We start from the raw sequence: 24536 nt of genomic DNA, 5'->3' as shown, positions 1-24536 counted from the left end.
ATATGTATCTAAATTTTTATACGGCATTGAAGGCGGCGATATTGTTGCTTAAGCATAAATCCACATACTCTATATCCAGTATCTGGAATACTTTTGTTATTATAAATTATTTCATATTTTGGAACATGCATCTTTCATCAACATCATTTTATAGAGCAACGTTAGGAGGAAAGTATATATCTGAGACACACAATTCAACCAAAAAAAAGGCCTTCTCAAAGAATAACAGTTACGACGGAGGAAACAAAGGAGGTACTTTCTATTCTATTATACGTTAACGCTGTATCCAACGCCGGATAACTGTGGCAGGGAAGCGAAACCAGAAAGTCCGCCTCTCCGACCCCGAGTCATCAAATACTTCCGAAGCTCATCGACCCAAAAGACGGAACTAGAAATACACAGCAACGCAAACAGATCTCTTGGACCCAACGGCTCCGTCTGAAAGACGTCCTGCAAGATCGGAAGGTAGATCACGCACGCTTGGCCCAGGAGCGAGCCGAGGACGGCATAGTTGAACATCTTGTTGCCCGTGAGCGCGAGTTCTCCGCGGAGAAGGGATTTCCCTTCACTCCTGCACGTCAGGGCGTTGAACATGTCGAAGAGCACGAAGCAGGTGAATGTCATGGTTGTGTCGCGGCGGGTTACTACGCGCGAGGTTATGCCGGAGATTTCGTCGGTGTGGTCGATCATTTCGTGGATGTAGACGGCAAGGGTGCCAAGCATGATGCACGCGGCGGATGTTAGGACGCGGCGGATGAGTGGCTTGGTGAGAACGCGGGCATGTTTGGGGCGGGGAGGGCGGACCATGATTGAGGGGTCGACAGGTTCAACCCCTAGAGATTGGGCTGGAGGGCCGTCCATGAGAATGTCTAGACGGTTATAAGTATCAATCAATCAATCAATCAATCAATCAATCGTCGTGCCGGATGGCATGTAGGATAGGACTTACTGATCCATAGAATCTGCATAGCATTAAGGGGATTTTTGAATCCCAACCCCGTACTGATAAGAACCAAACTCAACGCTGCAACGCTAGTGCTCAATTGAAATGTGATGAAATTCTGAATATTGTAGAAAATGCCTTTTCCTTGCTCTATAGCCCTAAGAATCGTAGAAAAATCGTCATCGGTTAAAATCATATCGGCTGCTTCCTTTGCAACATCGGTTCCCAAAAGGCCCATGGAAATTCCAATGTCTGCTTTTTTCAATGCTGGTGCATCGTTGACCCCGTCGCCAGTCATTGCAACGACGTCTCCTCGGTATTGCAGGGCCTTTACAATTTTCATTTTATGATCCGGGCTGGTTCTAGCGAATATCGAGGTGCCAGTGATTGCTTGGGCCAGCTCTTCGGTGGTCATATGGTCGATTTCGTCTCCCCTCAGAAATGACCTTCCATTTGCCGACATATTTATTGGCATCCCCAGCTTCTTCGCAATGGCAACTGCGGTCGTCTCGGCGTCACCGGTAATCATGATAACCCTGACTCCTCCTGTTAGAAGCCTCCGAATCGATCGATGCACATCTTTACGAGGCGGATCGTTCATGCCAACCATGCCAGCGAAAACGAGACCAGTATAGCATTCTTCGCCATGTAGTTGAGAGTGGTCATGTGTGGGATGATGGGAACGGGGGTTATGACTGCGAGGTCCTCGTGTAGGTTTGACTGGGCCACTTGCGAAAGCGATCACTCTCAGTCCCTCTTGGGCCATAGACTCCGCGGCTTGCCTTGCATCCCGTCTCCTCCGCTCATCTAATATTATTTCTTGTCCATCTTTGGTCAAATAAGTATCGCAGCGTTTCAGGACTTCTTCCAGCGAGCCTTTGATGTATGCAACTTCATTTCCATCCCCATTGCCAGCAACGTCGTCTAACGTAGTGCTCCTGCCGACAACGACTCCCATCCACTTTCGCTCCGAGCTGAAAGGTGTTTCAGATAACCGCATGTTGATTCGAAGCCGAAGGTCATCTTCACCCAGAGTATCCAATAGATCAAGGAGGGCGACATCGGTTGGTTGCCCAACCCAGCGGCTTCTCACCGCTCCCGTGGACCGGTCGGCAGTCGACGACAAAATAGCGGCTGATGCCGCCGTTGCAGGAGAGTTGGCATGTGCACGCGAAAGACGGCTGTTATTGGCAATATTTCCAACGCGCAGGATTGTCTGTGCTGCTGCTGCGAGAGTGACTGTGCCATCTTTGGGGATCTCAAACGGGCTTTCAGCATCGAAATGCCACATCTTCGTAACAGTCATGTGGTTAAGCGTGAGAGTGCCAGTTTTGTCACTGCAGACAACGTTGACGGAGCCAAGTGTCTCAACGCTGGGTAGTCTTCGCACAATTGCCCCGCGGTTTGCCATCCTAAGGACCCCAAGGGCGAGCGTAACCGTGACGATGATCGGAAGTCCTTCGGGGATAGCCGCCACCGCAAGCGATACGCCGATGGTGAACATTTCGAGAATCTTCCTACCTTGAATTAATCCAATGATAACGATCAATCCTATAACAACAAACGATACATAGGATAATTCTTGTCCGAGGCGGTCCATTGACAACTGTAAGGGAGTCCTCGGGCTCTCAATCTCCTGGAGGGATGCAGAGATGCTTCCAAACTCAGTATGGGGTCCGGTAGCAATGACAATGCCCTGTCCATGGCCAGATCGCACCAAAGTTCCCATAAAAGCGATGTTATGTTGTTCGCTGAGACGAAGATCCGTTCCAACGGTGCCGGCAGCAGGAGAATCGTAAAAGGGCGAACGAGGAGGTGCGGGAGCATGGACTGGAAGGGACGCCTTTGTCGGGCTGCATAACGCAGCGGAAAACTTTGTTACGGGCTCGTTCTCTCCGGTCAAATTCGATTCATCGATGGTGAGATGCGTCGCACGTGTTATACGCAGGTCCGCCGGAATGCGGTCACCAGTAGAGAACAACACCAGGTCTCCCGGCACCAATCTGTTGGCAACGACAGTGGTAGATCCTTTAGCAGCTTCACTCCCGGAAGATGAGGAGCTGTCCGTAAGATCCTGCATCTCATACTGATCTTTTGTACTTGCTGCCCCAGGAGTCGTTCGGCCCGTGGAGCCGGATGGGAGGTTGCGCACCAGGTGGGCATAATGAGGAACAAGTCGATTCAACGCCTCTAACGATTTCTCTGACCTATATTCCTGCACAAATCCCACCGTGACAACGATGGTAACGGCGAGGGTAATGCTAACAGCATCGTCGAAATTGCGCATAAAGAAGGATATCGCAGCAGAGGCAAGGAGTAGAAGGATCAACGGCTCCTTGAATTGCTTCAGGAACCGAAGCCAAAGTGGTTCCGGTTCCTCGTGAGGCAGCTCGTTCGGGCCATCTCGAAGCAATCGCGCTTCGGCGTCACTCGGGGTCAGACCATGGACGAGGTCTGTATTGAGCCGATTTGCCGTCTCTTGGGGACTGAGCTTCGAGTAGGTCGAGGTAATGGAGGAGGATTGCGCTGTAGATCGTTTCAGGGATGAAGATGCGGGAGACGGAGTTCGTCGAGGGGGAATGGAGGCATTGTGGAGCGGTAAGGACGAAGGATACGATGCGGACATATCTCAAGCTTGCATGACCAGTAAATATCAGCTCTGCCGGTTCACCCTCTCATCCCGCGCCCAAATTGAGGGCTGGCAAAAAGGCCAGATGCTAGAGAAGATATGCCACAGGCATGAACCTAAATTGTCTGAAGTTGTGTGTGACAGCAAGGAGGCTTTGTTCAACGGTCACTGACAAAGTTCAGACGGAAACAGGAACACAAGGGAGAAAGTTGAAGAGAGAAGACCAAAAAGCAAAAGGTATTTCCAAATCACACTGGAACAAAAGATAGATGTCAATGATGTGGGAATAGATGGTAGACTGCTCTATTATGTCCTTTATAGAAAATTGCTGCACTCTCGCTTCCACGTCGCATCTAGCTGCCAGCCGAAACTCAACCGCAATGTTGTTCTTCTTGCGGCTCCAGATCTTGGGGGCCCAGACCCGTTAGCGCCTATTAGGTAAGCACACCGCCGCCTCCTGAGTGGTTGCACGGGATCGCATTTTTTCCGCTTCCGGTCATATCAGATAGGTACGCTAGTAAGAAAACGGCGTAACGTTACGGAGCACTTTTCCATCACGTGACTCAAGCGTAACGGGGGCGGTGTGCTTGGCGCAGTTCTCCAGCCACCCGAGTTTGTTGTTTTGTTCCTGCTTGCTGCCTTCGCCCGGGGAACGGAGCAGCACCACGACAACTCCACTCCCACCCAACGCGCGCCAGAACCCCCTCTCCACACACCATCACAGCAACTCTGCCTGCGAACCAGTTCGCTCCCTGTGTTGACAGCCGCAGATCGGTGTGCAATTTTCACGCAGTACCCCATACGCCTGCTCGACGGACTCTTCGGAGGGTCTTGGGTCTTTCGCTTCTTCCGTCGCGACTTGTTTGACCCCGTGACCGATGTCGTGGACGCCCGTTCGCGTCGATGCTCTCCGCTAATTGAGATTTTTTTTTTGACTTGACTTGACTTGACTCGACTCGACTCCCGCGCCAAGCCAGCAGCGACATCTCGACTGCCAGAGATTCGGCGATCGCGAGTTCACGATGTTCTATTCCGAAACTCTTCTGTCCAAAACTGGGCCGCTGGCTCGGGTATGGCTTTCCGCCAACCTCGAGCGCAAACTATCCAAGGCCCACATCCTCCAGTCTGACATCGAAAGCAGTGTCAATGCCATTGTAGATCAAGGCCAAGCCCCCATGGCTTTGCGACTGAGCGGCCAGCTGCTATTAGGCGTTGTTCGAATCTACAGTCGCAAAACCAGATACCTTCTCGACGATTGCAATGAAGCATTGATGAAAATTAAAATGGTCCGTGTTCTTTCCTTCTTTTACGTTGAACCTTACATCTCTTGCTGACCCATCGCCTGCAGGCATTCCGCTTAACGAACAACAATGACCTTCCAGCCACCGTTCCATTGCCCCCAGGCGGTATCACCCTGCCTGATGTTTTGACTGAGTCTGACTTGTTTATGAACCTGGACACCTCCATTTTGTTTTCGCAGCCATTACAGCTCGAGCAACATGACAAAAGACCCATGTCTTCTCTTGGTTGGTCGAGTCAACTGCTCCCCGACAGCAGCTCGCCGGAAAAAACTCGAGCTGTCGAGAGACCTCATTTGGAAGATGATACTGGCCTTGTCCTCGATTTAGGTGAAGACGAAGATATTCCTCTCGGCCACGATACTAGCATCGAAATTGGCAGAGAGGCTCCCGCCGCGCGTCCCGTCGGCGAAGACTTGTTTAGCGAAGAGCCTCAATTGTTCAACGATGACTTGGATCTTGACCTTGGGATGGATGCTGCTCCGCTCCATAAATTTGGTGGTAACGATACTCGACTTGCGCAAGAGGAAATAGACAAGGCCGTGCAACAGGAGGAAGATGTGGCAATGGGTGGGATGGGCGAACTGGATGTCCCCATTGCAGAGGACACCACTATTATGCCAGACCAGGAAAGCGAGCTTTTGCGGGATTCACAGTCTCCTCTTTCATCTGCGCGCTCAAGTGTGGTTCGGGACTTGGAGGATCCTTTCATGAGTGAAGATGCTGTTACGGCGCGACAGCAGCAGAGAGCCAAACGGAGAAAGCTAATCAAACCTGATAATGAGACGTTCTTCTCGGCAACTAAGATTAAGCTGCAGCAAGATGATCGCACCAAGATTCTAAAGCCAGAATCATTCCTCTCATTCCTTCCGCGTGACCCCGTCCTTCTCACCTTAATGACCATGCAGGAAAAGGGACAATTCGCAACGAGCGTCATGGGAGGCAGCGGCGTATACAGCTGGGCTCCAGAACTAAGAAATATGTTGTCAATAGATTCCGTGCGACAAGCTGGTCAGCTAAAGCGAAAGAGGGACAGCGGAGTTTCCGACATGGATATTGACGGAGGAGAGAAAGCTCCACGTCTCGAATTAGAAGAAGATGAAGGCATAGTGCACCTTGACGAAGCAGTCGGTCTTGGATGCGATTCATCGAGCGTACTTAATGCCACGGAGGTTCATCTTCCCGTGGAGGATGAAGCGCAACCTCGTCCGGTCGGTGAAGAGTGGAGTGACGAAGAAGGAATCGGTCACAGGGACGAGTACGAAGATGGAGATACGACTATCCAGCCCGTTGACAGTGGCCCAATCTCCCTAGGAACCAAGCACGCTGTCCATATCCTCCGCGATCAATTCGGTACCCCACCCTCCGCCGATACTCCATCGCAATCAAGGGGGAAGAGTGTTCTCTTCCAAGACCTTCTGCCCGAGAAACAAACAAGCAAGAGCGATGCGACAAAGATGTTTTTTGAAGTTCTCGTTCTGGCTACCAAGGACGCCGTTAAGGTTGAGCAAAGCAGCAACACCATCGGTGGACGTCTAAGAATTAAGGGCAAGCAAGCTCTATGGGGATCCTGGGCCGAAACAGAAGCTGGCGGCGAAATTGCGTCCCAGGAAGCGGAGATTGCCGCTTAAGGCCCTCAACTTGCGAGTGTGGTGATGCGGTGCCCCTCCCTTCGATGATTCCCCTATTTTGGGTACTTTGATACTTACTTTGGTGATCCATGTACGAGCTCTCTTTGGTCGCGCCCTGATATTTTTGTTTGTTTCCATGCTTTGGAATCTTTTCTTTTTTGTTTTTTTTTTCTTTTGTCTTGTTTCCTTGTACGGCTGTTTCTCATCCCGGAATAGTGGGAATCAACCCAATACCCTTCCCAAACTCAGCAGTGTCAAGGTATTTTGTGTATGATTTTCCATTGCCTTCGTTTGGGGTTCGAAAAATGTTTTGGTTGCTTTCAGTCCCTTGGAGGTTCATTGCACTGATTGGTTTTTCTCATTTGGACTTGAGGCGGATTGGTGCGTTGCGCATTTAGTTACTTCTGTAAGATTTAGGATCTTGGGATCAAATTCTTCAACTCGTATCTTTAATGATAGAAAGTTTAGCTTTGCATTCAAATACTCGCGACAGATGCGTGTTAAACGTCATGATTGCTTCGATGACATGAAACTCGCTGCCGGAAGACCGTCAGTTTCACTGGGCTGTTTCAGCTTCGCTGTGCATCACCAGGGCCTAGGCGTCCATTGGTCAATTGTTTCAAGCCCACACAAAAAAAAGGCGGCGGAGAAGTCCTCCCGACGCGACACGACCGACCGGTGAACGCCAACACCACAATCTCGACGTGCTCCTCCCGAACTGCCCGTCTTGTTCCTATAGTCACACCACGATTGTGTTCGCGACATGGCAGGCAAAAATTGAAACTGGGGGAAAATGGATACCTACATATCTTCCTGGACGCGTCCGGGCTTCTGGTCTTCCCGCCCTTGATTATTCATTTAGAATAATCGATTCCCTTTTCTTTTTTCACTGTATCTCTTTCGTTTCTCCCAGACTTCCTCAGGAAAGGACAGTCTTATAGTGCTAGCCATATTTCATTCTTCCATTCAACCCTTCTGGATTGTCCTGGAGACTATCCCTATCCCTTTTCAGTCGCTTGTTTTACATCAACGATATCATGATGAACTGGCCACTGCTTTCAAAGGCCCAGGATTCTCGCTCTTCGCAAGATAGCAGAGATCCCCGCTGGGAGACGGATCTCTATGGCAGATTTGCAGCTGGTATATTTTCAGTAATTTCTATCTCCTTGTTCGCCGCGGCCGTGCCGCGTTGGGACTCGGGCTTGGTGGAAGCGACGGGCTCGACATTGGGTAAATGGCAGGATATTATGCCGATTGTGATGGTATGAGGAGAGATGTTGTTTCTTTTTTACCTTGACTAAACAATTTTTTTCCCCCTACTCCCGATTCAAACCCTAATGATATTTCGAAGTTATCGGCGGAATCTATGCTATCATCCCATGTCTACAAGCAGAGTTTGGCTCTCAGAAACATGCAGTGGCTAACACAACAGTCTTGGTGCAGCTTGGCTTTTCATTTTTGTTTAATGTGACCAACATAGTGTACACCACATACCTCTTCGAATCTCTCCACCGGATTGCGAGACTGGTCGGGGATGCCCTCATTTGCGCCTCCTTCGTGCCCGCAATTTTTTTCGCAATATGGCACGCCAACTTTCGGGTTTGGAGACCCGCTGTAACAGATGGGTTGGCGGTCATCATCTGCACCGAAGAAAACAAGTTTGCACGAGAATGCTTTCCTAATTTGTATGAAATTGGATCTCTGGAGCTCGGTGCTGTGGTGTTTTCCGGTGTTGTATGGTATGAAACTGGATAACAGACCCAACCGCTGCGTACAACGTGACTAACAATGCAGTATAGGTTGGTGCACTTGATGCTGTTTCTTTACACCATATATGCGATCTATGCTCCTGAGCCGAAACAAAAGTGTCGTCCACGTTTCCACGATCATTATTATGGCCACAACAGGCATCACAAGCAACGGCATGGTGGTCACCGTCGCCATAGACACCGTCGACGCCGGCAAGAAAAGAAAGAGCGAATTTTTGTTCGACTGGATGACTGTGAGTATGGTGTCAAGGGGGATTTCTACACGCCATATCATCAAATAGTTGAGGAAGTGCGATATCCAGGGTCAGCGATGGGCTAAGGTGGGTGATAGGCTACAATGGAAGGAAAGGAGCCTGGGGTCAAGATTTCTATAAAAGATGGGCAGGACAGTTGAGTTCGAAGGTAAAAGCTGAAAAGGTGCTCACCTAGCCATGGGGGGAGCTCGCGCGTTACGAACATAACATACATGAAATAACGCTTGATGATTTAACAAAAAAAAGGCAATTTAATTTTACGACGACATTAGGAAATATTACACACTTTTTCTGTCTCAATTATCTAAATAATCTAAGCATTTTTGAGCTTCCGTGTATTTGCTACTATGTATGTACGGGGTATCCCTTCGGACGGAGGCGAAAGCCAACCTCGCCAGTAGCGATGATATCATAGCCCAGAACCAGCTTCAACCCATTATCAATCAGGTATGAAGCAAACCGGAGTGTCAGGCTACGAAGTATTAATTTATTTATCCAAGTCGTATAGCTTCTCTACTTTACGAGTCGCATTCCACCTTCGCGAGAGATTTTTTTTTTCTTCCCTCCAGTTGATAAGAAACAGTGTAAGCTCTGATGGCCGTAAGATCATCACAGGAAGGCATACGGAGTACTAACAAAACGGATCGGCAGCGAACGCACGTAATCGGCGCATAGTTACTTTTTTTTACTCTTCAAGATAAGCAGATATGCCCGATCCACCACCCTCAGGCGGTCCCAGAACTGGAATCTCATCCAAGGCCGCCACCCGTCGCGGCGGTGCCGGCGCTGAGCCCACTCCCGCCACAAACGTAGATCACGACGGTGGTCCCCATTCACACCAGCTCGACGCATCCCAATCCGAGGCCGTGCAAGAGAGTGCCAGGCGACATCATGGACACAGTGAGACGAGGTGGGCATCAAAATTTGCATCGCTGCAAGATCAGAAAAAACACGGTGAGGAGATGCATGGGTACGAGGGCGGTCATCCGGTGCCAAAGGAGCGTTCGTTTGCGGAGCAAAAGCCTGGCAGCAAGAGTCTAGCGGGACAGTTTATGGAGAAGTAGATTTCCCTTTTGCCTTTCTATGCTCCCGACAGAAGCTTTCGATTCGAATGTTTGCCTTGCGAGAGATCGGGCGATGCTGACTTTGACTTTTCCTCTTCGCAGATTTAGATGATCCGTTTGAAGTCGCCTGTTGTTGGTGTCTTCCCGTAGGAAAATAGCCTCTGAGACTCTGTCTTTCTTATATGTGCCTGGAACTATGGTGGAATTTTGCCCGTGTGGGATATCTTTGCTCAAGAATAGTCGAACGCTTACTCTATGTAGTTAGTTACTTGTTCTCTCTGCATATGCAGAGCACAAATGTATATTTCCAGCTGTACCACCTGCAAGGTCCACGAGGGCCAAAGATCCTTCGAGCGTCAATCAAATGTATGCAGGCGGATGTTGTGTTTGGGCATGTCTTGATCGACCCAAAGAATGCGCAAACGGTTTGTGTGCCGCCAAACCTCACGTGGCGTCGGCCCGACGGCCAAGCTCGGCGTGTTGTTTTTTTTAGGCTGAGGCCGCTCAAGATAACTCCGAAGTCTACAGCACCGAGACGACGAAATGATAAGAAGGGTAGGTTGGAATGACCTTACAGAGTTCGACATGGAGATGGTCAGGGTTCGCTAGACGAACACGAAGGAAACCGGGCAATGTCGTTTGAAGAGAGTGTTAATTAAGTATAGCTTGTTAAATCTTCGTCTCTACGGAGTACTCTGTGCCGTCTTCAGCGCCGAACCAACGCGAAAAATGGACACAGAAAGGCCAGTCCAAAGTCAGCCTCAATTCTGTCCGTTAATCAGCTGTAAGCTGCACACGGAGTAATCATTTGCCGAAATTGTCAACGGGACCCGAAACGCTGAAAAACCGGGTGCACAGCCTATGAACGATTACTAAAATGGCGAGCCGGAGCTGGTTGACGTTATGACCCACTCGTGAGGAAAGCTTCAGCTTATTTACCTTGAGAAGCTAACTAACTTGCCTTATCCTTTATTCATCAATCGCCCTGTGTGCTGGCAATGGATCTGGATTTCAGTCCTATGCCCGGTCTGATATCCCTACCTTCGACGCTCTATTCGCCCGGCCGATCGTAGTCCATTCGGCTGTAGGTCTCATAGAACGATATGTCGAGAACAGAAGCTGATACTTCCGGTACAACCAATGCAAATAGCCTGAGCAGCACCGAAAAGGAGAGACGGTATGGACCCATCCGACAGTCGCAAGATACTGGTCGCATCTCGGCATTAGTACGCCAAAGCACCTCTAGGTCATTGGAAAGATCGACATCGTTAGGAGATGGATACACACACCCCCATGTTGACAATGACAGGTTACAGGATGTCGAGGATGAAGAGAAGTTGGAACAGCAACGAGCAGTGGATTTCGTGGTTGGGTGGGATGGCCCGAATGACCCTGATAATCCGCGAAATATGACCTACGCGCGGAAGTGGCTAATTGTAATCATCCTGGCCATGGGTTCGCTTTGCGTGTATGGACTCCCTCCATGGGGCCTCGCCGTTTGTTCGTGGAATCAATTACTCACTACGGTGCTTTAGGACGTGTGCCTCTTCCATGTATACAATGACATACTCGCAACTGACCGAAGAATTTGGTGTTTCGCGGCTTGTTGCTACATTGGGGTTGTCCACTTTTATCCTGGGCCTTGGTGGGTTCTGTGTTGTTACATTCCTATCACTTCACCAGTTTTGACTGACGATAATGTTTTATATTAGGGACTGGGCCTCTTTTCCTTGCTCCGTTGTCGGAGGTATGTCGATCTATCCTTCCCGTCCGTCTCGTGCGCATGAATACATCTAACTTTTAGCAGTTTTTTGGGAGACGCATAATTTACATTATCTCTTTTTCCTGCTTCGTGGTCTGGCTGGTTCCATGCGCAGTGGCACAGAACATTGCAACGATGGTCATCTCGAGGTTTTTCAATGGCTTGTCTGGAAGCGCCTTTTTAAGTGTGGCTGGTGGAACCGTTGGCGATATATTTGACCGGCGTCAGCTTGCAGCGCCGATGATGGTATATACAGCAAGCCCTTTCATGGGTCCGGAAATTGGTCCTTTGTAAGAACGTTTGTTTAAAGGCGCAATAGCTATTAACACCCTGCTAACCCTTCATCTTAGGATTGGTGGCTTTATCTGCCAGTATACTACATGGTAAACCTAATGTCTATTCTGGACGGCAGCTCTTTCAGAAATCGCTGACCTTCTCCTAGGCGCTGGGTCTTTTACCTCTTGCTCATATGGGCTGGAGCGATTGCAGTTGCCCTCATCCTGCTTGTCCCAGAAACTTATCATCCCGTCCTGCTTCGACGCAAAGCTATAAATCGCAGAAAGGAGACCGGAGACAACAGATGGAAGGCACCTATCGAGAAATTAGGCCGCTCCTTGGTCCATACTGTGCTCCGCTCCATATACAGGCCCATGCTGCTACTGATATTCGAGCCGATGTGCCTAAACCTCTGTATTTTCTCTGCGATCCTGCTCGGAATATTGTATCTCTTCTTCGGGGCTTTCCAGCTTGTGTTTTCGACCATTTACGGGTTTGAGCTCTGGCAAATCGGGCTGAGTTTCTTGGGACTAATGATAGGAATGGCGATTGCAACCGCAAGTGACCCGATATGGTCGAGATATTATGCACGTCTCATTCGCAATAGAGCCCAAGTTGTGGGAAAGGAGGAGTTCGAACCGGAGTGGAGATTACCACCTGGTATGTGCATTCATAGCTTGTCTGGTCCTAATTCGTGACTGATGCTGTTCGGACAGCGATTGCTGGAGCTCCATTGGTTACAATTGGACTATTTATCTTTGCTTGGACGATATTCCCAAATGTTCACTGGATCGCGCCGATAATAGGGAGCTTAATCTTCGGAATAGGGTATGTCTGCATTCTCACTCTTCCGACAATCCGCGCGAGGATGAGTTGCTCCTTGACGTGGAAAACAGCATTACACATGACTTACCAAGCCTGTTTCTGTAGAACGATCCTCGTCTACTCTGGTATTTTCACATTCCTTGTGGAATCGTACCCCCTGTACGCTGCGAGCGCCTTAGCCGCCAATAGCTTTTTGCGCTCAAGCTTTGCGGGTGCATTTCCTCTATTCGGAATTCAAAGTAAGTTCGAATGATCTCTTTCCGATTTCCAGCCATTGAGGATGGCTATGTCGATGGCCTGCCGTGCGAGCCGGCGGAAGAGATTCTCTTTAAGATCTTCCACGTGATGCTTGATGTCCTCTGCGGCATCTAATGGCGTCTCGCTTTATGAAACATGACGCCTGCAATCTTCTTTCTTGTTCTCAAGTCATCCGCAGTGTTTGAAGTCGAGAGTATCCCACCTCCACGTGAATGTGCTCTGGCCTGCAGTTGAGCAACACGACGTTGCACAGAACATAGTTGGATTGTCATGCTGACGAGCTCTTCTTCCATATGCAGTGTACCACAAGCTCGGGTACAACTGGGCAACCACTCTCCTGGCATTCTTGACCCTTGTCATGGCTCCATTCCCGTAAGTATAGGCTTCCTTTGCATAACCTCTTCCCACCCTTCAAAAACGTCCCATGGAGCTGTTCCCCGCATAATTCTTGACCCCACACCCTTCGCATGAGGATCGCCTCTCCGCGCGAGGAAGCGTTTTTCACGTGGTCCATGGGCGGCCGTATTGCCATTCTTCTCTCTGTCACGTCCTGTTGGCTCCGGCTGTGAAAGTGGAACTCTGGCCTCACTCTGCAAGCGCCGGATTTATCCGTCAAAATCTAAACGTCGCTACCACGCGTTCGTCCAACCCTTAGAGGTGGCTCCTTATATATGCTAGTAAGATTACACATCTGTTGTGAAACCGACGTTCTGGCAAACCGAATGACGAATCCTGGGCGGGATGGCTCGCATTTCAATCCGGGGCGGACCAGACCCTTGTTTGGAACTCCCTTTTTCCTCTTTTTTTTTTTGGTTTGGGAGGGTTTGTGCGAAGATGTTCTAATTTTATCTTTGTTCCAGGTACATATTCTTTCGCTACGGAAAACGCATTAGAAAGAAGAGCCGATTTGCGACTGTAAAAGCCGAGTGAGCGAGCTTTTCGCGTCGTAATATTTTCAGGCAGCCTGTTCCTCCCCAAGACACTCTCGTGTTTCGCGCTCGTGGCTGTATTTTCCGATCTAGCCCGTGGCTTGACTACCCCGTGTCGCTCGCTGATATGTTTGTAGCTACCTCGTGCTTTTTAAGGACATGTGAAAATGATACGCATCAGCCAAGCGGGCGGCTGGCGCCGAGGGAGCAAGACCGATAGAGCGGGCTGGCGAAAAACCACTTTTCTTGGTCTAGATCAACCAGGATGGTTGACAATCAGGCAATTTTGGGTTCGGCAATGGGGTTAAGCTTATTTGCCCATTGCATTTTAGCTTTGGACCAAACCTCCCCTTCGATATTGGTTCGCTGTTTCATATCAGACCGAATATCTTTTTGAGTGGCGCGGAATGAAATTGACTCGAGCAGAACAAATGTTTTGGATCTACAAAAGACCTCAGAGCGAGTACATAGATAATTAGCACATTAATACCCCATCTTAGTTACCAGATTTTGGATTGGCCTGATACCTGTGCTCTCGAGTGCAGATCGAAAGAGGCCTGTGCCAATTTCACAGTGCATATACATAAACAAAATCTCCATGTGCCGAATGCAGCGCTGAGCCGCTGCGCCTGGATATCGGTGAATGAACGGGGTTGGAAACGCGCCGCATGTTTTCAATTGCCGGCTTACTATTGAGAACTCACTAATGTAGATCATTTCTCCCTATCACAGTTCATAGAACCAAATAATGGCCGTGTTCCCTCGCCCTACGACGAGTGCTTGCTTGAAAGAGCTAGCTACGGAATACTTTTGATTGGGCATAGCTTTTCCCTCTCCCTCGGGGAAAAAACAAGTGGCATTCGGGCAGGATCAGAACGGCATCTCTCCCCCGCATGCTCTCCACATCTACAGTGCCAGATTGGTGCGTGAGTTACTGGGAAGAGAAAAAAGAAAAGAGAACAAGGAGAGCTGCCCAATATCCGACCAGTCAGAAACTAAAGGATGAGCTCTGGATGTCATATTTTTGGGGAAATGTACGGAGTTCTCCTTACGGAGTAGAGGAATTGCTTCAGGCAACTCTAAAGGCGAATCATGTTGTTGGAGTTGCGCGATGCAACAAATCGGAGCTTTTGGAATCTTCTTCGACTTCTTTTCTCTTTTGAGAAAAGGGGGGGGAAAAAAAAAGGAAGCTCTCCGCGAGTCAGGTTTTGGCTTGCATGTTTGCTCAGATTAGCCAATGACCTTTTTCTTTTCTTTTCTTTTCTTTTCTTTTTTTTTTTTTTTTTTTTTTTTTTTTTAATTCGGTTTTTGAGGGGTTTCTTTCCTTTTTCTTGACGCCTTGTGCGGAGTTGACGAGTCACCTTTCAAGCAGGGGAGCTTTATCGCACCACTTCTGAGCTTTAATGGCAGTGAGGGTGACAGTGCAACGGCTGTCGCGTGCATTGTTACCTTGGCAATGAGAATAGGGACCTTGCGAGCTGAACCAATGGGCAAGTATGGGCAAAGGCGGAACGGATGCATGGATGGGGAGTCGAGGACGAAACATCCAGATCATGACTCCTCGCAAACAAAAATAGAGAAATTCCTCCGTACGGAGTACGCGTTCGAAGCGCACAGGCCTCAGCGACGCAGACTTGCGACCCCGCGACCGGTCTTGGTGGCTGTGATCCGCTTGGGATTTGACTAATATTTTCTTTTTTTTTTTTTTTTTAGGCTTATGCACGTCAAAAGTGGGTGGTGATCCTGGGCTCGACCGTGGGTAGCCGGAAGGGAAGAATTGTCAACATGGATTGAACTGGCAGCCAAAAGAGATGGAGTTGTTTTGGAAATAAGAGTGCAGAAAGAGACCTTGTCTCATTCGTTTGGAGGAATGTGTGAAAAGCCTGGATCAACTATATGTGTATTTTGTGTCGCGCAAGGTTGGCCAACTAATGTCGCTAGTTCGAAGCCTTGACGCAAACTCGGGATGGTGAGGGCTTTTCAATTTGACAAACGAGCTAAATCTGGCGTCTTCTTTTTTAGCTTCGGCTCCTGGGCTCATGTGTCACCGATTTACCCGGCTAACTAGCGAGATTTTTATTTAGTGCCATGAGGGGAGGGGGGGGATGGAGTCAAGAAAGGGGGAAGGATTGGACGACGAAGAGGAAAGATTTGCGCCCAGGCTTGACTGATGCTGGTTTGAACGGGAAGACGGAGACTGCGCATTTGCAAGAGACTGTCAGTGAGGTGATGAAGACGAGTGAATGGACATCGAGCGAAGTTGATGGTGTGTTGGGCTGATCGTCCCAGAACCTCGGTTCGGCAATCGACTGGGCGACTGGTCGTCTCTTGAGCTGGAGAGAAGAGAAGAGATACTTTTTAATTATGTGTGTATTTACGGCGTGCTCTGGCCAGCTCCAACCAGTTTCAGGGACTCGGATAGGAGTAGCAGGGATATATACTATGTAGCGAGGTTTGACAGCAGCGGATCTGGCTAGCAATCCAGTAGAATAACATGCCTGCGAAGCTCTAGACCATCCAGCATTAGGGGAGCCGATTGGATTCTGCGCGAGGAATGCAAGGAGCAGCAGGATCATTGCAGGACCTGCTTGATCCCATTCGACGCACAGGAGCAGCAAAGGCGGAGGCGAAATTTTTCCTCATTAATCGTTAATGTAACTAAGATGCTGCTGTTACGAAATGGGTCGAGGGAGCTCCAGGTGAAGTTGCACGCCATCGACGCATCCCCCACTGACTCTCGGTACAAGGGTGGAGAGGCAGCGGCGGGAAGAGACAGGGTGCTATCTGGGGAAGACGGCCAACATCCGTGGAAGCTGAAGGCGGGTGTGGACTGGGGCGGACAAGCCCGACGAGCTTCTGCCTTCGGGAACTAGAGCCTAGCGGACAGACAGACACAGGCTGCTCTGGAGGAGAGGACGTCCATGTCTGGACTGAAGACATGTGAGAGGGCGCGACGGGCATTCATATGCAAGTCGAAGGGCATCGTCGAGGGCGAAGACGAGCAGATGAGACGAGGGCAATTCGAGCGCAATAAACAGTAAAAGCAATAAAGTGTAAAATAAAAGAGATTTATTGATCTCGAATTTGGCTGTGGATTCCCGCCAGCCCTTTATTTTTTTTATTTTATTTATTTTATTATTTTTTATTTATTATTTTTTTTTTTTGCTGCTGAGTATTTAAAAGTCTTCCCCGCAGCGCCGCCGTCATCGACTGCCAAACCGCCGCCATCATCGCTGAAAACCTTTTTTTCCTCTCATCCCTTTCGCCTCAATTCGCCTGCTCCTGGACGGCCTCAGTCCCCCGGGAACAGCGACGAGCCCGACAAAACACTCTCGACCCGCGCGGTTCTTATATCAGAGCCGGCCCGAAGCTACCAAACACTGACTGACTGCTCGCTCGCATCTCCACTCCGCCAGAAACTTTCACTCTTCATCCCATCGATCCTCCGAACCAGCTTGTCACCCAGTCCTCTTCCTCGCCGTCTTCTGCACGCCAGACGGAGCCCGTTCCTTGCATTGAACTGCACTCCCTCTACTCCTTGCATCGCACGCCATCCCGCCCCGTTCCTCGATCGCGTGTGAGTTCGGTAGCCGAGCGCTCCTGTCACCCGCACACTTTTTTCAGCCCTTTCAGCCCTCCCCGCGACGATCTCCCATATCCCACTCCTCCTAGGCGCACCCATGAGCGCGTTGGCGTGATCGGATACCTGCCTGCCACTCGTCGACGGTCTCTGCACGTCGCTCTCCCTGCGTTTCCCACGTTCCCATTCGTTACCAGACCGTCCGCCGCCACAGCTTTCGCTCGCCCATTGCCTCGAATTCTCCCACAGCTCGAATTGTGCCATCATTGGCTCTCCGAACTGCCTGAACGAGGGAAGCATCGTTTCTTTTTTCTTTTTCTTTTTTTTCGCTTTTCCCGCACTATTGCACGTCAACCGGACCCCTTCTGCCTGCACCTGGCCTGCTCAAGAAACCGAGTTGCGTCGCACGACATACGCCTCTTTCCAACATCTCACCCTCTCCGCCCTCACTCCCTCGTGATCTGGGCTGTCCGTGTATTGTCACCGCTATTTTCCAATTTAGAGCCTGTCGTGCGACTCGACGGAACCGTCCCTTTTCCTTTTTTCTTGCCTCTGCGCCGATAATTCGCTTCATCCAAGAACTCCTCACTCGTGTAGACACCAATCCGCCAAGCTGGAATCGCTCACTGACCCCTCGTTGCTTATTCCTGGTTCGGTGCTGTCCCCAGGTCGTCCGGACAAGACACTATTATAACCTGCAGACGGTTACATGCAGGGCGGGGGGAATTTTCTCCCGCAAACGTGGGCATCGATCGGCAACAAAGGAGACGCGCTGACTCTCCACAAGCCGTATTAGCCTGAATCCCGTTCAGCCACTCATCCTCACTCCATCTGCGGGGATTGCTATTCTTGAGCTTTGCCGCAATTATTAGCGCTTTCGCATCCAAAAGAAGACACGGGAGGAAAACGTAGGTGTCCTGCTACGCCCCATCGCGACAGGGCATCCTCCTGGAAAGCTATATATTATGACGACTAATGCCATAAACGGGCCCGTTCTTCCGACACCGCTTGCAACCCCTGGGGATAACAACAAGCCTGCGGATACAACTATGGCCGATCAGGGCACCCGGCCCGAGTCACAGCCTCAGGGTCAGAATAACGGTGCCAAACCCCAAAACGGCCAAACGAAACCCATGTCGGCCGCAAACGCGAAGGATCCCTTGCGTCCTCGAAGGAAAAAGGCAAAGAGAGCTTGTTTTGCCTGTCAGCGGGCCCACCTTACGTGTGGTATGTGCAGCCTCTGCACTTTTGGAATTGCTGTGTTCTACTTTTCCTGGTTTTTTTTTTTCACTTCTTTTTCTTATTATTCTTCTTCTCCTTCCCGTTTTATTTGGTGTTTGTTTCTTTTTGCTACAAACCGCGCCTCCAACTTTGGCAGTGCATTCTCGTCATGATATCAATGTTGCACTCAACCATGAACACCCAACCCTGACCACGTTGCAGACGATAACCGCTTTGCCTTTTTTTTTTTTTTTTTTTTTTTGATAAGCCATTACTAAGTTCCAGTCAACAGGTGACGAGAGACCGTGTCAGCGTTGTATTAAACGCGGAATTCAAAATGCGTGTCACGATGGTGTGCGCAAAAAGGCGAAATATCTGCACGATGCCCCAAATGAAGCCCTCATGCCTCATCTCCAAGGACATTTATATACCACCCAGGCAAACACAGCTCGCCACACCATGCCTCTCACCCGCAATGGCTCCAATTCCAAAACCAATTTCTACCCTCAACAACAAAGCAGTTTCAACAATTTCTACCAGAATAAACCAGATCCAACGTTAAACCAGCCACAAGTCCATGACACCGGCAGACCCGACACCTTTCCGTCCCAGTCTCCCGTTTCGCCAACCTTCAACATGACGGCCAACCCAGCAGCATCTGGAAACCAGGGCCTACCCTCTTCCCTTTCTGCTTCGAACAGTAATGCTTCAGGCCAGGCCCAAAATGGATTCGGCTCTGCATTCTTTGACCCCAGCGACCCAGCCCTATTTAATTTTGATCTTGCAAGTATGAATTTTGGAAATCACTACGGTGCTTTGGAATTCGGTATGCTTGGACACATGGCGACCGGCGCTGGAGAGACACCGCCAAGCGACGGTGCGACTCAACATGGTTCTGTTGGCCGAAGTGGCTCCGGCACATACACGGCCGGGTCAAATTTCGGAGAGAGCCCTACGGGGCAGCCTTCCTTTCTATTTGGCGACCCTACCATTGGAGGCGATTGGACATCATCTGTGAATACGCGGAACATATATGGCCAAAATATGAACAATATGTCAGAGACGCCGCACGCTTTTGCGATTGAGAGCGCACCGGCAAATTTTGCGAGTCCAAATTCGATAGAGAGTCCGCTACTCACAAACACCACAACATTTGACGATAACACCGCTCCAACGTATGCCAACCGTGCCAATATCAACTCAGTGCCCTCGCAGAGACAGCCAGTGGTTTCAACGCCACAACTCAAACATCTGCAGGTGGGAAAACGGAGACAACGAAATCCTTCCGCCATTTACGACAGTGTCAAGGAGCCTTACTCGTATACCACGGGCTTCCATTCCCTTACAGCTTTCATCCAACGACGTTTTGCTCCTCAGAACACGTTACGGATAGCGAAAGCTTTGGCGTCAATTCGTCCTTCGTTCATCGCCACGACGAAAACACTCAACCGGGACGATCTGATATTCATGGAGAAATGCTTCCAGCGCACGTTATGGGAATATGAGGATTTCATCAACGCATGCGGCACACCGACGATCGTGTGTCGACGAACGGGCGAAATCGCCGCTGTGGGCAAGGAATTCAGCATCCTCACCGGATGGAAAAAGGAGGTTCTTCTCGGCAAAGAGCCCAACCTGAACATCAATACCGGTGGGTCCTCCGGGGCCATGTCCGGAGTCACCTCCAGGGGAAGTTTCACGCCTCGCACAGGAATGGACGTCAACCCCACCGGCCGAACGCAGCCGGTATTCCTGGCCGAGTTGCTGGACGATGAGAGCGTGGTGGAATTCTATGAAGATTTCGCGAAACTTGCGTTTGGCGATTCGCGAGGAAGCGTGATGACAACGTGCAAACTGCTGAAATACAAGACCAAGGCGGACATGGACATGCTCTCCGGGACCACCAGCAGCGCTGGAGGGGAAAACGAACATGGCGCTGCCGGAAACGGCGATGTCAAGCCCGAAAACGGTATGGGCGCGAGCAATGGACAGTCGCAGCACTCGTTGCAACGACAGCGGAAGTGGAGCAGAGGGGGAATCGCCGGCGAAGCAGGGATGAACCAGTTAGGGTTCAAAGATGGTAAAGTGGAATGCAGTTACTGTTGGACTGTGAAAAGAGATGTCTTCGATATACCCATGTTGATTGTTATGAATGTAAGTCCGATTGCTACCAATAAATGGTATCTTCCCATCGTCTTTTTCGGACAAACTTGCTGACATGTTTTTATTAGTTTCTGCCATGCATTTAATGGCTCGTTCTATTTCCCATCGGGACCCTGTAGGGCTTGGAGTTTTTCTTTTATTTTCTTTTTCTTTTTTTGGGGAATCTAGGGATTCGACTTCATATACACCTTTATGGATTATGGGACATTGGTTTAACTTATTATAAGAACGGGAGTAATAGGGCGACCTACAAAAAAAAGGAAAGGGGAAAGGAGACAAAAAAAAAGAAGATATACGGGTTATATCGTGGGCCGCGGAGTCCGGATAGGGTTTTCTTTTTCTGTCTTATTCTTCTTCTGATTCTTTCGCTTCGACACCATGCCGCGGAGATTTAACGTGTGACCCTGCAGCGCATTGTCTCCGCCTCTATGGATATATATACCAGCAATGCTGTTGATGCGGCATGTATACTGAATTTCAGTTGCGTAGCTATATATACATGAAAAGATAACGACCTTGGGCTTGTGAACACAGGGGCGGATCCCTCATCAAGTTGTGAACTGCCAAAGCATGACTGAGTGTTCATTTTTACTACGGAGTACTCTGGATCTTTTCTTCATCACAATTTTCGGTTTCTATTGCTTTTGTGTGTACTATATGTACGTCGGGAGCGGCGCGGGAAGAGTAAGCGTTGGTTAGTGGACCCCGCCCGTTCCGCCCGCGATCCCCGATGGACGCCGATGTTCGCTGAAGAGGGACCTCATGGTTCGTTGGTTCATTCTAATATATAAATTCTAGCTTTGGAGATCCAACAAGTAATTTTTTCCATCCTTACACAAGTCCCCTTGTATAACTATTCAAGCTGTAGTTAGTTAATAAGCGGTTCAATCTACAAGTCACGAGCCCAAAATCAAATCCGTGGGTAAAAACCGAACCCCTCGATTTAAAGGAACCAAAAGGGCATGCCCCGGCTAACCATTCGTCCTGTCAACCGTCCTACAGTTTAGTCAAGAACCAAAGAGAAACAGCAAAACCACAGTCGTCAAGATGTGCATGCAAGCCACCTGTAGTGTCTGCGGTATGTCCACATCCACCGCAAGCAACGTCTCTCGATAAACCAGCTTCGGAACTAACTCCTCCTTTTTTCCCCATATCTCTAGAGAAGAAAACCTGGCGCGGCTGCGGCCAGCACGTCCCCTCAGTGATGGGCCACATCCCCAAGGACCAATGGTGCACATGTGCTCCGAAAACGAAAATCGGCGAGACCGAGTTCCCGCCAAAGGTGGGCGAGGGAAAGGCCCAAGCGGAAGAGAAATAGGTTGCTGACTTTCTTGGTGCTTCTTACCGCGCGGGAGGTACGAAAAGGCCGGGAACATATGCCTTATTCTGTAAATGGAACGGATGGGGCTTGGGGTTTGGGAGAAGAGGGGAGGAGAGGAGCAGAGAAGGAAGATTGGGCTGGGCTGGGCGGTATTTATAGACGGTCGAGGAATGGCGAGTACCCTGCGAGGGAGTGGAGATGCGACGAGAAACTGGGCGGAGCAGGGAACGGGGGAGTTGGGCACATGGCAGCGGTGACTGGGATGTGTGTCGAGAAACTACGGAGTCTGGAGGAACTAAACTACACTGTTTGCATCTCTTCTTCAAACATGATTGCCCCTGTGGTGAGATGGGTGCTCAGGTGTGTGCCCAGTGCATACCACACATATTGCCCTATTAGACTAACCGTATGAACCTCTTAAGAGTATGGGTAAATAATTATTATGTAGTAAATGAATGGCGGAACTTTCCAGTTCGCTGTGGAGCAACGGTCAGATACTCAAAAATAAAATAAATCAAAAAAAGCGGAAGCTTCGCCAAACCAGTTGTCGCGTCCTTGAGTTGAAGAGAATTATGCGTGATGAGAAAAAAGAAAAGAAAAAAAGAAGATGTTTAGCTGTTCAGGTCCTACCCGGAATCGAACCGGGGTCAACGGAAGACTCTAATGATAAATCAGAATCCGCTATGCTAACCGCTACACCATAGAACCGCTTGATGGCTGTCCAGACCGAGAACCGCGGCTAATTATCAAGAATTCCCCGCTCTTTACCGGCGGGGCCCTCGGAACCTTATCTTATCTCCGCGATCTCGCGCTCGGCTGAACGACACCGACACCGTCCTTCTTGCGGTCTGCCTGCCCGCCTGTCTGCCTGTAGCTGTGGGCGCCCTTTGTTCATCTTGACTGGAAAGATCTGCTGGCAGCTATCCGACAACGACCCGTGCTTTTTTAGAGTGACTACGAGGATCGAGGCGGCAACACGCTGACCCCGACGCGCGATGCGACCTGATACCCCGCGGGATCCCCTTGCTGGGCCAGACAGCGGCCCCGAGTCCCCATATCCCATCCGGCTCTCTGGACCCGTCATAAAAGGCTTTGGAAGGGGAAGTAAGGAGGTAAGTGGTTCACCTTTCCTGCTTGAAACGACGTTCCATCCTCCCCAGCGAGCCCTTTTGTCAGCCTGATTTGACCCGATCAACGATACCAATGCGCTGAGAGGACCTAGTGGCGCCATATGAGCATATAGTCTTGTGAAGCGTTGTGTGTGGGAGGCTTGAGAGCTATGAGAATCTGCGACTACCTTGAGAGCCCCATAAGCCCTTCAGATTCCATCTAATGTATTGCTTTTGGATCCTGTCCATCTGTCCCTATGCCAATACTTCCTTTTCTCCCCCCCCATTGTTTTCCTACCGCGAGAAATGACTGACACTGATCGCCCACATCAGCTCGGCATCCCGACGGCCAATATCCCAGCAGACGGACTGTCCGAACACCCCGACCTCGAATCAGGAGTATACTACGGCGTTGCGGCTTTAGAGCCCTCCAGATTCCAACCAACCGACGCCGAGATCCAAAAAGACCAACCCAGCAATGAAACCACAATCCTTCCGTGCGTGCTAAGCATCGGATACAACCCCTTTTACAAGAACACCGTTCGCTCCGTGGTATGTAGAAAACATTTCGCTCTCCCTCCAAAAATTCTCCTGCCACCCCCTTTCGATACATCGTCGCATATCTTTCGCAAATACAAAAATTAACCGCACTGGCAAGGAAATCCACATCCTACCACATCTCTCCCTTCAATCATCCCCTTCCGCCTCGCCTCTCTCGTCCACTCCTACTACTCCAGACCCCACCTCCTCTCCAGGTGACAACAGCGCCAGCAAACCTCCGCACACACGCCATCACTTCCACCACTTCCCTGATTTCTACGGCACGCCTCTTAACCTGCTCATTCTGGGATATATCCGGCCCGAGTACGACTATGTCAGTCTAGAGGCGTTGGTGGAAGATATCCGGGTCGACTGCGAGGTCGCGAAGAGAAGTCTGGCGAGGAGGAAGTATATTTGTTTTATACAGGAAGGCGGAGACGTGGATGATGAAGGGACCAAGGAAGCGAGGAAGTGGCTGAGGACGTTTTGAGCTGTGACTTATAACGCTGCTTCTTCTTCTTTCTTTCTTTCTTCTTTTAAAGAGTGCTCTCTAAAGAGAACAGGTTGAATATATATACGATAGATATAGAATTTGTCATCGCACAGAATTTGAAAACAATGGTCTTCTCTGATTCTTATTTACAATGGACCCCCCGAGATTAACCAATGCAAGGGAATGTATGAAAGAGACCAATATAACACATCAGACAACGCCCGGCTATGCAGGAATGCTACAATCCAGTCTCATGCTAGGCTGCTTAGATGAATGGCGAGAAAACAGACATGAGGAACGAGTTGCAGGTTAAAAAAGGAGGCCGAAAACGGTATTAAACGCATTCCTCATAGCTAACCCAAGACTTGTAAAATCAAAGGGAACAGTAGAGAAAAACAGTCAGAAAAGTGGAAGGCGGGTCGGCTATGCGCGAGAAACATGTCCACTCTTTGCCGCGGGTTACAAGGTTCC

General features: G+C 49.8%; 10 protein-coding genes and 1 non-coding gene across 11 annotated transcripts; 8 read left to right on the top strand and 3 right to left on the bottom strand.

Moving 5' to 3' along the window:
* Positions 1–66: 66 nt before the first annotated feature.
* Positions 67–3893, bottom strand: CIMG_01003 (HAD ATPase, P-type, family IC). Its single transcript, XM_001247231.2, has 2 exons — positions 950–3893; positions 67–869 (listed from the first exon to the last, which is right to left on the bottom strand). The coding sequence occupies exons 1-2, from the start codon at positions 3567–3569 to the stop codon at positions 268–270; spliced, it is 3222 nt and encodes a 1073-aa protein (XP_001247232.1). The 5' UTR covers positions 3570–3893; the 3' UTR covers positions 67–267.
* A 380-nt stretch (positions 3894–4273) lies between these two features.
* CIMG_01004 (double-strand-break repair protein rad21) lies at positions 4274–6976 on the top strand. The gene is made up of 2 exons (XM_001247232.2): positions 4274–4858; positions 4921–6976. The coding sequence occupies exons 1-2, from the start codon at positions 4595–4597 to the stop codon at positions 6499–6501; spliced, it is 1845 nt and encodes a 614-aa protein (XP_001247233.1). The 5' UTR covers positions 4274–4594; the 3' UTR covers positions 6502–6976.
* A 565-nt stretch (positions 6977–7541) lies between these two features.
* Positions 7542–8589, top strand: CIMG_01005 (uncharacterized protein; the record flags this gene model as incomplete). The annotated part of the gene is made up of 3 exons (XM_001247233.2): positions 7542–7763; positions 7945–8240; positions 8301–8589. 3 exons carry the CDS (start codon positions 7542–7544, stop codon positions 8587–8589), a joined length of 807 nt encoding a protein of 268 aa, XP_001247234.2.
* Positions 8590–9231: 642 nt separating this feature from the next.
* CIMG_12812 (uncharacterized protein) lies at positions 9232–9588 on the top strand (the record flags this gene model as incomplete). The annotated part of the gene is made up of 1 exon (XM_001247234.2): positions 9232–9588. The coding sequence occupies one exon, from the start codon at positions 9232–9234 to the stop codon at positions 9586–9588; it is 357 nt and encodes a 118-aa protein (XP_001247235.2).
* A 979-nt stretch (positions 9589–10567) lies between these two features.
* Positions 10568–14146, top strand: CIMG_01007 (multidrug resistance protein). Its single transcript, XM_001247235.2, has 10 exons — positions 10568–11056; positions 11124–11233; positions 11301–11335; positions 11396–11640; positions 11701–11733; positions 11793–12286; positions 12343–12454; positions 12557–12690; positions 13009–13081; positions 13570–14146. Exons 1-10 carry the CDS (start codon positions 10692–10694, stop codon positions 13637–13639), a joined length of 1671 nt encoding a protein of 556 aa, XP_001247236.1. The 5' UTR covers positions 10568–10691; the 3' UTR covers positions 13640–14146.
* A 978-nt stretch (positions 14147–15124) lies between these two features.
* CIMG_01008 (uncharacterized protein) lies at positions 15125–16511 on the top strand (the record flags this gene model as incomplete). The annotated part of the gene is made up of 6 exons (XM_001247236.2): positions 15125–15227; positions 15352–15393; positions 15580–15607; positions 15723–15864; positions 15928–16004; positions 16166–16511. The coding sequence occupies 6 exons, from the start codon at positions 15125–15127 to the stop codon at positions 16509–16511; spliced, it is 738 nt and encodes a 245-aa protein (XP_001247237.2).
* Positions 16512–16887: 376 nt separating this feature from the next.
* On the top strand, positions 16888–21115 carry CIMG_01010 (C6 zinc finger domain-containing protein). Its single transcript, XM_001247238.2, has 3 exons — positions 16888–18445; positions 18732–20593; positions 20671–21115. The coding sequence occupies exons 1-3, from the start codon at positions 18184–18186 to the stop codon at positions 20686–20688; spliced, it is 2142 nt and encodes a 713-aa protein (XP_001247239.1). The 5' UTR covers positions 16888–18183; the 3' UTR covers positions 20689–21115.
* Positions 21116–21401: 286 nt separating this feature from the next.
* Positions 21402–22457, bottom strand: CIMG_12810 (uncharacterized protein). Its single transcript, XM_004445791.1, has 2 exons — positions 22303–22457; positions 21402–22218 (listed from the first exon to the last, which is right to left on the bottom strand). The coding sequence occupies exon 2, from the start codon at positions 21976–21978 to the stop codon at positions 21610–21612; it is 369 nt and encodes a 122-aa protein (XP_004445848.1). The 5' UTR covers positions 21979–22218; positions 22303–22457; the 3' UTR covers positions 21402–21609.
* CIMG_12811 (uncharacterized protein) lies at positions 21428–22398 on the top strand. Its single transcript, XM_004445790.1, has 3 exons — positions 21428–21520; positions 21605–21680; positions 21763–22398. The coding sequence occupies exon 3, from the start codon at positions 21979–21981 to the stop codon at positions 22333–22335; it is 357 nt and encodes a 118-aa protein (XP_004445847.1). The 5' UTR covers positions 21428–21520; positions 21605–21680; positions 21763–21978; the 3' UTR covers positions 22336–22398.
* An 87-nt stretch (positions 22458–22544) lies between the features above and the next one.
* Positions 22545–22631, bottom strand: CIMG_15031. Its single transcript has one exon. It is a non-coding gene; the product is annotated as a tRNA-Gln (tRNA).
* A 166-nt stretch (positions 22632–22797) lies between these two features.
* On the top strand, positions 22798–24214 carry CIMG_01012 (riboflavin kinase). Its single transcript, XM_001247240.2, has 3 exons — positions 22798–23035; positions 23366–23584; positions 23691–24214. The coding sequence occupies exons 1-3, from the start codon at positions 22919–22921 to the stop codon at positions 24060–24062; spliced, it is 708 nt and encodes a 235-aa protein (XP_001247241.2). The 5' UTR covers positions 22798–22918; the 3' UTR covers positions 24063–24214.
* Positions 24215–24536: the final 322 nt, after the last annotated feature.

Source organism: Coccidioides immitis, assembly GCF_000149335.2.
Source record: "Coccidioides immitis RS genomic scaffold supercont3.1, whole genome shotgun sequence".
Classification (NCBI taxonomy): domain Eukaryota; kingdom Fungi; phylum Ascomycota; class Eurotiomycetes; order Onygenales; family Onygenaceae; genus Coccidioides; species Coccidioides immitis.
This window is presented reverse-complemented; position numbering and strand designations above follow the sequence as displayed.